We start from the raw sequence: 12071 nt of genomic DNA on the forward strand, positions 1-12071 counted from the left end.
ATTTTGTGGAGTGGTTGAAAAACTAGTTTTAATGACTCCAACCTAAGTGTATGTACACTTCCGACTTCAACTGTAGATCTGTTGAAAATACTTCAGGATAAAGAAAGCACCATGGAAGGTTGCCAGATAAAATGAGCCATGTATCCCTTCATTGCCAGTGATAGCCATCTATACATGCTTACTGTTGAAATATAGAGTTCTAAAACCAGCATGCAAATCAATTCTCTATTTCCAGTGCCTGTATGCAAAACTGGGTCCCTATGAACTACTCTACTACATAAACTATATCAACAGAGGTTACACTTTATCCTGACAACACTGTTCTCATCAATTGGAGGTTTCCTTTGTAGAACATGTCATTTGTATCTATTTGTTCTGAATAGCTATCAACAATGCTGACTGTGAGAGCAGTACATTCATTTATCCCCTATGCTAGAATGTTCATAGCATCCTTTATTCACCGATTGATATATAGTTGTACTTAACATTCATATTGTTTTGTAAGTGTTCTGGCTATTCAATACAAACAGTTGGGTGTTGGCAGACTTTTTGTTTTGCTCTGCACAGTAGAGGAGAGGAGACTTACAGGAGCTGTCTGATGTTGCTCCAATCCACACACATCGTGGGCACTTTGGTGCTGCAATGCTCATGGAATTTGTAGCCGCATGTTTGGCAACGGAAACCGTTCAAAAGGAACTTCTGGCATATATCGCAGAAGGCCAACTTAAGAAATGTTTTCCGAACCTGAAAGTTAAAGAGGAGAATTAAGTACTTATTTATTTTCCAGTCAATAGTAACGGCTTGGGTGGATGGTGTAAAATTATGTATGGGCTACTTACAAAGTTGTGCGTCGTCAAGGGGACATGATCTAACACTTCCACCAGCAGTTCTTCCCCAATTAGTGAGGTAGAGTCGGTATTCCAATCCATACGTGACTTTTTACTGTTAGAAAAGGGACATGACACATTTAGTAAGGTAACACCTACTGGAGACTACAGACCAAGACAAGAAAAGGTCATTCAATACGTCTTAACCTGAAAGGTGGAATAGCTGTAGAAGGCTTTTTGCAGAAAAGTTTAACCACGTGGCTGAAAAAAAAATGGTATAAGTTTCCCCTAACCACAGATCTAGGATCAGATTGTCCCACTCTCAATCCTAGCTTTAAATATTAGGCAGGTGAAATAATATCTGACCCTGTGTCAGTGGTTAGGGATAACTGTCACTGACACTGTAGAGAGAGCCAGTGACACCACTCTGATCTCCCTCTCCAGTGCCTAGTGCATACCTCCTCTGTCCTGGGTGCAGTCTGAAGACAGCACAGCACTCCGGCTGCAGACCCCGCACCTTCAGCGCTTTGATCAGGCAGCTGTGCAGGGTCATACCTGGCCTCACGTTCACCTGGGGGAACCACAAAACACACTTAACAACAACAACACTTAATGTGACTAGTTAAAACACAAACATGTGCATAATACATTATATTTTGGGATAATGGGATGATTTGGGATAATGGTCTGTGTCTCTGTATGATGGTGACAATCAATTTAGGCAGCAATTTTCCACCAATAAACTGCCACACTTAGGTGACTCAGTTAATTAGGCACTCACTCAAAACAACAGCAGTACAACAGTGTGTTGTTGTTTCAGTAATCCCACTCACTCCCTGTCCTCTGAACTACTGTTTTCATTGTGTGTCCATGTGTCCAGTGTCTTTGGGTGTTTTGAAAGGCTCTTCAAATGAAATGTACCGTTAGTTACAACATTAATATTATTATTCTATTAGACTCACCACGGTGCGCTGCTGGTTGGGGAGGTAGACTCGGATGGTGCTGCTGGTCTTAGAGTCGGGGATCTTGCTGTCATCTGAGGAGCGGCGCTGGTAGGGAAAGCCCTGAACCATGGTGGGGGAGAGGCAGGGGCCCTCGAACACAGAGTCCTTCATTCCAAAGCCGTTGCTCAGGGTCTTCCACGCTCCCTGGAGGTGCTCCATCAGCAAACACTCGTGCTCTTAGGGCTCTGGGGACACAGAGAAATATCAGGCTACACTAGAGGTCAGCCATGTCAGTAGACTGTGAACTATAGGCAAGGTTTCTACACATGACACTGGATGACTCTGTTTAGAGCAAGTAATAGTTGTGTGAGGTTACATGTTGGGTGAGAAAATGTGTTTTGTGACAAAAATCGATATATTTATAACCGAATGGGTTTGAATACTTCGAAATTGAGTCTCCTCCCTATAATTAGCTCAGGTAGCAAATGCAAACCTTAAGGCAAGGTTACTCATCATGCAAGCGTGGTTCACCAGCACATCTGCTACATATTGGGGTGGCAGGGCAGCCTGGTGGTTAGAGCGTTGGACTACCAACCGGAAGGTTGTAAGTTCAAATCCTCGAGCTGACAAGGTCCTAGGCCGTCATTGAAAATAAGAATTTGTTCTTAACTGACTTGCCTAGTTAAATAAAGGTAAAAAATAAAATAAACACACAAAACAAAGCACCTGCAAAGATTCAAAATCAAAGCACAAAATAAGTTTATTTCCAAAATGTTATAATTGATCATGTGTTTTTTTCCACCAGAAATGAGCGCTTCATGTGTGTGTAACATACAGTTGAAGTCGGAAGTTCACATACACCTGAGCCAAATACATTTAAACTCAGTTTTTCACATTTAATCAGAGTGAAAAGTCCTCGTCTTAGGTCAGTTAGGATCACACATTTATTTTAAGAATGTGAAATGTCAGAATACTAGAGAGAATTATTTATTTCAGCTTTTCTTTCATTCATCACATTTCCAGTGGGTCAGAAGTTGACATACTGTGGCAGACCAGGGGTTTTGGTCAAGACGTTTAACCAGATCAGACACGGACAGAGAAGGATTAGCTCAGTTTCAAGGGTGTTTATTTGAATAAAATATCAAAAAGAAAAGGATGTCTCCCGTATGAGATCCTCTCCGGGATACCGTCTTCTGGGCACAAAACTGAACTCCCTCTTATTACCTCTGCAACCGTTATCAAGGACTGAAAGTGATGTGTTATTGTTTACTCACCAGCTCCCAATCAGACCCAATTAGTCCTGGCTGGAGAGCCCATCGAGACCTGGCACGTCCAGCAGATGGAGCCATTACCTCGTGATGTATACTCCATCTGTCACCAGGCCTCGACGAGTCTCCCCCTGGTGGCTGACCTGCTGTACACCACACAACCCCCCCTTAGCTCTGTCGGGGAGTGGACTGTCATAAGTCTCCCTTCTCGATAGGGCATCCACGTTTCCATGCTTCGCCCCTGACATGTGCACAACTGAAAAAGAGAAGTGTTGAAAGGACAAGAACCACCTGGTGACCCGATCGTTCGTGTCCTTTCCCCGGGCCAGCCAGACCAGGGGAGCATGGTCTGTGACCAAGGTGAAGTGGGTACCTATCAGGTAATACTTGAGCGTGTCTAGTGCCCACTTCCCTGCTATTTCTTTTCCCTAGGCATCAGCTTTCGGCTGATGCACATGATGGGGTGCTCCTCCCCCTCGTGTACCTGGGACAGAACGGCCCCTAGTCCCGTTTCACATGCTTCCGTCTGGACCACCATCGGCACCTGGAAATCAGGCGTTATCAGAATCGGATGGGAGCACAGCGCTTCTGTCTCGTCCGTACATTTCACTGTTTTCGGGAGGCGGGCCCTGGTTATATCGGTGAGCTATAGCCGCAAAGTTGGGGATAAACCGGCTATAGTATCCTGCCAGTCCCAGGAAGGACTTGACCTGTGTCTTGGTGCGTGGAACGGACCATTCACGCACAGCTTGAACCTTCCTCTCCTGGGGCTTGACGTTCCCCCGTCCAATCAAATACCCCAGGTACTCCACCTCCTCGAACCCCAGCTTGCATTTCTTGGGGTTTGGAGAGCCCGTCGAGACCTGGCACGTCCAGCAGATGGAGCCATCGCCTCGTGATGTGTTCTCCATCTGTTACCAGTCCTCGACGAGTCTCCTGCTGGTGGCTGACCTGCTGTACGCCACAATACACTTAATTCATATTTGGTAGCATTGCCTTTAAATTGTTTAACTTGAGTCAAATGCTTCAGGTAGCCTTCCACAAGCTTCCCACACACAATAAGTTGGGTGAATTTTGGCCCATTCCTCCTGACAGAGCTGGTGTAACTGAGTCAGGTTTGTAGACCGCCTTGCTCACACACACTTTTTCAGGTCTGCCCAAAGATGTTCTATGGGATTGAGGTCAGAGCTTTCTTTTGGCAACTCCAATACCTTGACTTTGTTGTCCTTAAGCCATTTTGCCACAACTTTGGAAGTCATTTTCTGGAATTTTCCAAACTGTTTAAAGGCACAGTCAACTTAGTGTATGTAAACTTCTGACCCACTGGAATTGTGATACAGTGAATTATAAGTGAAATAATCTGTCTGTAAACAATTGTTGGAAAAATTACTTGTGTCATGCACAAAGTTTATGTCATAACCAACTTGCAAAAACTATAGTTTGTTAACACGAAATTTGTGGAGTGGTTGAAAAACGAGTTTTAATGACTCCAACCTAAGTGTATGTTAATTTTCGACTTCAACTGTATTACTGTTCTCAGATTTTTGATTGCCAGATTTTAGGAGTGTATCAAAAATATTTGGGGGCAAAACGCTGTATATTCATTGTTTAGCTGGAATGGAATGTTTGTATACTGTATATTTGACTGTGATATGTGGATGTCTCATCTAGCTATCTTAAGATGAATGCACTAACTGTAAGTCGGTCTGGATAGCAGCATGTGCTAAATGACTAAAATGTCCAATGTAAATGTTTTACATACAGATCTCATATTACTGTATTGATTCATAAAAATACATTTCGAACAAATATATATATTTCTGAACAATTCCGTTGCCATGATTAGATAGTAAAAAACAACAACATTAAAAACTAATTTACCAACCTATCTGAAAACGGATATATTGCATTTTGGAAAGAAACGCTTCAAATAGCTTACTGTGGTCCTTGACAATTTTCAGGGCCTTCCTCTGACACCGCCTGGTGAAGAGGTCCTGGATGGCAGGCAGCTTTGCCCCAGTGATGTACTGGGCCATACGCACTACCCTCTGAAGTGCCTTGCGGTTGGAAGCCGAGCAATTGCCGTACCAGGCAGTGATGCAACCGGTCAGGATGCTCTCGATGTTGCAGCTGTAGAACCTTTTGAGGATCTCAGGACCCATGCCAAATCTTTTTAGTTTCCTGAGGGGGAATAGGCTTTGTCGTGCCCTCTTCACGATTGTCTTGGTGTGTTCGGACCATTCTAGTTTGTTGTTGATGTGGACACCAAGGAATTTGAATCTCTCAACCTGCTCCACTACAGGCCCTTCGATGAGAATGGGGGCGTGCTCGGTGCTCCTTTTCCTGTAGTCCACAATCATCTCCTTGGTCTTGGTTACGTTGAGGGATAGGTTGTTATTCTGGCACCACCCAGACAGGTCTCTGACCTCCTCCCTATAGGCTGTCTCGTCATTGTCGGTGATGTTGTGTCGTCAGCAAACTTAATGATGGTGTTGGAGTCGTGCCTGGCCATGCAGTCGTGGGTGAACAGGGAGTACAGGAGGGGACTGAGCACGCACCCCTGGGGAGCTCCATTGTTGAGGATCAGCATGGCAGATGTGTTGCTACCTACCCTCCCCACCTGGGAGCGGCCCGTCAGGAAGTCCAGGATCCAGTTGCAGAGGGAGGTGTTTAGTCCCAGGATCCTTAGCTTCGTGATGAGCTTTGAGGGTACTATGGTGTTGAACACTGAGCTATAGTCAATGAATAGCTTTCTCACATAGGTGTTCCTTTTTTCCAGGTGGGAAAGGGCAGTGTGGAGTGCAATAGAGATTGCATCATCTGTGAATCTGTTGGGGCGGTATGCAAATTGGATTGGGTCTAGGGTTTCTGGGATAATGGTGTTGAGGTTAGCCATTATGAGCCTTTCAGAGCACTTCATGGCTAAGGACGTGAGTGCCACGGGTCTGTAGTCATTTAGGCAGGTTACCTTTGTGTTCTTGGGCACAGGGACTATGGTGGTCTGCTTGAGGCATGTTGGTATTACAGACTCAATCAGGGACATGTTGAAAATGTGATCACACAGTCGTCCAGAACAGCCGATGCTCTCATGCATGCCTCAGTGTTGCTTGCCTCGAAGCGAGCATAGAAATGATTTAGCTCGTCTGGTAGGCTCGTGTCACTGGGCAGCTCGCGGCTGTGCTTCCCTTTGTAGTCTGTAATAGTTTGCAAGCCCTGCCACAGCCGATGAGCGTCGGAGCCGGTGTACAATGATTCAATCTTAGCCCTGTATTGACGCTTTGCCTGTTTGATGGTTTATCGCAGGGCATAGCGGGATTTCTTGTAAGCTTCCAGATTAGAGTCCCGCACCTTGAAAGCGGCAGCTCTACCCTTGAGCTCAGTGTGAATGTTGCCTGTAATCCATGGCTTCTGGTTGGGGCACTGTGGGGATGACGTCCTCAATGCACTTATTTATAAACCAGTGACTGATGTGATGTATTCCTCAATGTCATCGGAAGAATCCCGGAACATGTTCCAGTCTGTGATAGCAAAACAGTCCTGTAGTTTAGCATCTGCTTCATCTGACCATTTTTTATAGACCCAAGTCACTGGTGCTTCCTGCTTTCATGTTTGCTTGTAAGCAGGAATCAAGAGGATAGAGTTGTGGTCGGATTTACCAAATGGAGGGCGTGCTCTGTACGTATCTCTGTGTGTGGAGTACAGGTGATCGAAAAATGTTTTCCCTCTGGTTGCACATTTAACATGTGGATAGAGATTTGGAAGAACTGATATGTTTCCCTGCTTTAAAGTCTCCGGCCACTAGGAGCGCCGCACCTGGGTGAGTGGTTTCCTGTTTGCTTATTTCCTTATACAGCTGGCTGAGTGCGGTCTTAGTGCCGGCATCTGTCTGTGGTGGTAAATAATCCTCATTGCAATCAATAATTATCTGAAAACAAGAGCACTTTCTAGTTGATAGATCTCATCAAATTGTAACAACAAGCCCTTTGGCCCATTTTACTACAAATATGCACCTGCTTCGATCTTGTTTTCAATACAAATGCAACAGCACACATAAACACAAGAAATGTAAATACTGTCTCTGGTTGTGTGGACACAAGACAAACATCTTAAACAGAGAACAGTTGACATGACAGAGATGATTGACTACTGTTGTAAACTTTAACCCCACAAGGTTCACAGGTCACAACACAAAACCAAGGGCCTACCTACTCAACAGGTACACGACCATAGCCGGTGAGACCACCATACCTCAGTTGGAGTTGTGTTTAAAATGTACAGGGTAGGAAGTGGGTGGACCAGCAACGAATGCCAATGAAATATAATTTTTCCAGTCCCTGCCATAAGCAGGCTTTGTCACTGGGGCAGGAGCAATTGCACTTGTTAGAGAAATGGACATTGATACTCCTCCAGCTGCCTTCACGCAGACAATGCAGTGTCATCCTAGCCTAGCTGACATGACCCACAGTGCAGGGAGAGCTGTGACCACACTGGTCTGGAAAGGAGGCCACTAGTTAATGCAATATTCACTCAGAAATTGTGCAACAGGTTTGATTGGTTCTTTGAACAACAACAACAAAAATCCTCGGGGGTTGAGACCTCATTGTTGGGATTGCTCGGGGACTGTGTTTGGCTGTGCTTGTTGGTGTTTGAGTGAGAAAGACACAAAAGAGAGTCAACCACAGCCTCCTTCATTATCAACACACTGTGCCAACAACATCAGACTTTAAGGGTTAGGTGTTAGCAAGTCTAGCGTCATCCAGCACTACAAAGACAAATTGTGACAAAGATTGTGTTTATTTATTGGACTCACTAAGAAGTACCATCCGTTTTGTTACCAAAGCCTGTTATACTACCCACCACTGCGACCTGTATGCGCTAGTCGGCTGGCCCTCGCTACATATTCGTCGCCAGACCCATTGGCTCCAGGTCATCTATAAGTCTATGCTCGGTAAAGCTCCGCCTTATCTCAGCTCACTGGTCACGATAACAACACCCACCCGTAGCACGCGCTCCAGCAGGTATATCTCACTGGTCATCCCCAAAGCCAACACCTCCTTTGCCTGCCTTTCCTTCCAGTTCTCTACTGCCAGTGACCTTCCAGTTCTCTGCTGCCATCCCTCATAGTTTTTATTTACTTTACTGCTCTTTTGCACACCAGTATCACTACTTACACACCATCAACTGCTCATCATCATCTGCTCATCTATTCCCCAGTGTTAATCTGCTAAATTGTAATTACTTTGCTACTATGGCCTATTTATTGCCTTACCTCCTCATGCCATTTGCACACACTGTATATAGACTTTCTTTTTTTCTCCATTGTGTTATTGACTGTATGCTTGTTTATTCCATGTGTAACTCTGTGTTGTTGTTTCTGTCGCACTGCTTTGCTTTATCTTGGCCAGGTCGCAGTTGTAAATTAAAAATTGGTCTGAACTAGCTTAACTGGTTAAATAAAGGTGAAAAAAAATGTGTTGTTTTCAATATGCATGGCTAGGCGAAATGCACAATTCAGAAGCAACAAGTTATACAATGCACCACCACAATTTCTATTCCCGCAACGTAAACCTAACATGCAAGCCTCACCAGCCACGTTGTGTGTGTGAGCGTTGCAAAATAACTGTACACATACATGTTATTCAATCATTTCACTGACGCAGATCGCACATGTGAATAAGCGTCTGTATAGCCAAGCGCTAAAATAGAATTTGGTTCTATTTGAGACGCTCCACACGCTGCAAGTTATTGGATATCAGGAAGATACGAACCCACATGGATGCTTGAAAAATAAAGGATGAGATATTAATTAAAGATAACTAAAAACAAACTAGGTTTCCCTTTTAATCTGTGCATTTTAACCTGTGTGTCATGATCACATCCTGGTGTGGATGGACAAAATCAACATGCGTGCGATGGAGGTTAAAATACCAAAACCAACTGTGAACCAACTATACTAATTTGGGGACAGGTTGAAACACACATGAAAACGGTCATGGACATTTACCTAGCTTGGTGTTGCTAGCTAACTTGTCCTGGGAGATAAACATTGGGTTGTTATTTTACCTGAAATGCATATCCACTGGGCACAGACGTCAATTCAACGTCTATTCCACATTGGTTCAATGTAATTTCATTCAGGTTATATAGAAACAACATTGATTCAACCAGCATGTGCCCAGTGGGTATGTTCCTTTTTTAGCTGGATCTTCTTCGAATTTAAACAAATTCTGAGTCATACAAAATTGTGTGTTCTCTACCCCGACAATTAATCCACAGATAAAAAGGGGAAACCTACTTTAGGTTTTAGTTCGTTTTCTTTGATTCATCTATCTTCTTGTTCTTCTTCTGTGGATTTTAAATGGTGGTTGGAAACCAATTCTAAAGGTGCATTAGCATTACCGCCACCTACTGGACTAGTTTGTGGACCTCGTTCATCTCTCAATCACCCACGTAGGTTAGTATGCTCGCAAAAAAACTATGAGTAAATGGGAGCGGGACAAGCAGCGCGTTAAGCTTTTAGCTCAATAATGTCTATCTGCAGACTGAGGTTACTACTGCAGAAATATTGCAAAATTACTGCAATAAAAAAACAGTGTTATTTGGGACTCAGTATATGCAGCATACTGCACTCTAACTGCAGTTACCCTACAGTGTACTGCAGTTATACTGCACTCTGACTGCAATCTATTGTCGTAAGAGAGTTTCTAGGTTTATTGTACTAAGAGAAATGTATTGATCTTGACTATTGCAATTTCTTATTACTGGCTTCAAGTGGAAGTAACTGTACAACAGATTGATCTTTAAATTGGTCAACAATATTGAAAACATTATTATAGGATGCATTAGCTTCTCTAGCTTTACATTATAGTAATCGACATTGTGTTGCTTCAATTTCAACAGCTCCAGGTTTTGGAAGATATAATTTTTTTTTTATTACAGACACTAATGCATACTTTTTTAAAACAATACATAGAATTGTATGAACTGAACAGAAGCCAATAAAAATGTAAAATGTAAAAACATTGACATTTTTAATAGAGTTCTTATGTTGCAGTCCCCACTACAAAAAAAAAAATAATAATTAAATGCATGTATTTTTGTATTCACAACATTACATTGATACTGTAAATTCCCATGAATTCTTATGGAAGCTTTTCCTTATCAGGAGAATCAAAATGGCAGACAGTGACTTCAGAACAGCGCCCCCCTGTCAGTCATCTAGTGAACACATACACATTGGTGGAATGTTTAGTGAAAGGACACAAGCCTAACACGTAACCCAAACCGGCTGCGCGCGTGTGCCATCGTGCATAAATATATTTTGTCCCTCCACACCAAACGCGATCACGACACGCAGTATCAAGTATCAAAACAAACTCTGAACCAAATATATTAATTTGGGGACAGGTCGAAAAGCATTAAACATTTATGGCAATTTAGCAAGTTAGCTTGAACTTGCTAGCTAATTTGACCTGGGATATAAACATTGAGTTGTTATTTTACCTGAAATGCACAAGGTCCTCTACTCCGACAATTAATCCACACACAAAACGGTGATCCGAATTGTTTCTAGTCGTCATCTCTCCTCCTTCCAGGCTTTTCATCTTTGAACTTTTTATATGGTGATTGGCATCTAAAATTTCATAGTATTACTACACCGACCAGCAACACAGTTTGTCTATCAATCACCCACATGGGTATAACCAACGAGGAGATGGCACATGGTTACCTGCTTCTATAAACCAATGAGGAGAAGGAAGGGACAGGACTTGCAGCACGATCTGTGTCAGAAATAGAAATGAGTTCTATTTTTGCCCTTGGCAACGCAGACGCTCGTTGACGTGCAATAATTGAATAACATAGATTTCTACATTATTTTGCAACGCTCGCGTAGTCATCCGGTAACAGATTATTTTTGTCCCGTTCCCTCCTTTGCGCAACACTGCGCAGAGCTGACGTTCTTGAACAAACACCGACAGCAAAACAATTCCCTTAGATTTATCACAATCAGTTCACAGGCCTACTTACTACATTACAGTGTGAAAATGTATGCAATGCAATGCAATAACTAAACATGTTCTATAAAGTAACCTGGCTATACTACACAAATCTCAGTGTGTTATAGAATGAGAATATAATGCAAAGAATGTAGTATATACATTTGACAAGATAAGTCAATACATTTGTGGAGGAGAATAGTGGTAGAAATAACTGAATTCTCAGTCCTATAATTTGCAAGGTTAACTCAACATTTCCTCTAAAGACTGTTAGATTGAAGTAGCATAAACAATGCCACGCTGTATAAAATATGACAACAGCCCATCTAGGCCCATTTCCCGTACGATCCTAACTCCAACAGCAACCGAAACTTCACACATCACCATTCTCCTATCACAATAATTACTAACTCCAACAAGACTCGCAGTGAAATGGAACGGGAGAAAGACGACAGCTGCAATCCAATTTTGTGCAGAATTAATGGCACTGTCAGAGCAAACTTACCACGACAAGTTAGAAAACTTCAGCTCCGCCATAACTGGAGGAAATGTAGAGTCGATGACATCATCGCAACGCATTCAGGGAGAAAAAAGTAGCGTGTTATTATGATTAATCCAAAATGTGGAGCCCGGAAAAAAAAGTAACAATGTATCAATGTAAGCTATCAAAACATTCACATGTATGCAATAATGTCCACCGACTAGGAAAACCCGATGGGTTACTTAACCAATCCCTAAAAATATATTTAGTCTTTCTTCCATTACTTACGCTGAGTGGAAAAAAATGACTGTAGCCTAGGTCCTACAGGTCCAACAGAGACACCTTCTCAAAGTCACAAGTGAAGGATACTAGAACTGCAGGCTTCTATTAGGTTGATGGCAAATTAAAACTCAAAAAGTTGTTGTAGCCTAGTTATGTTGTTCGCAATATTTACGGCGATATGCAAGAAGGTGAAATACTTTTGAGTTCGTGTCGTGCGCCTGCCTGACGCCAGTGATTGAAACAGGACCCTGCAGTCATAAAAATAATTTCAG

The 12071-nt window shown here is 42.9% G+C and overlaps 1 protein-coding gene across 5 annotated transcripts in view; it reads right to left on the reverse strand.

The window, feature by feature from the left end:
- Positions 1-12071, reverse strand: part of raf1a (Raf-1 proto-oncogene, serine/threonine kinase a) — a 37838-nt gene extending 25767 nt beyond the window's left edge. For 2 of the 5 annotated variants that reach the window (XM_064923419.1, XM_064923415.1), the window contains exons 1-5: positions 11542-11799; positions 1790-2016; positions 1286-1398; positions 840-942; positions 587-744 (exon numbers count right to left, since the gene is read on the reverse strand). In XM_064923419.1, coding sequence (XP_064779491.1) covers positions 587-744; positions 840-942; positions 1286-1398; positions 1790-1990 — 575 coding nt within the window. In that variant the 5' untranslated portion in view covers positions 1991-2016; positions 11542-11799. The other 3 variants (XM_064923416.1, XM_064923418.1, XM_064923417.1) reach the window with 3 other exon arrangements.

This window comes from Oncorhynchus masou, chromosome 18, assembly GCF_036934945.1.
Source record: "Oncorhynchus masou masou isolate Uvic2021 chromosome 18, UVic_Omas_1.1, whole genome shotgun sequence".
Lineage (NCBI taxonomy): Eukaryota > Metazoa > Chordata > Actinopteri > Salmoniformes > Salmonidae > Oncorhynchus > Oncorhynchus masou.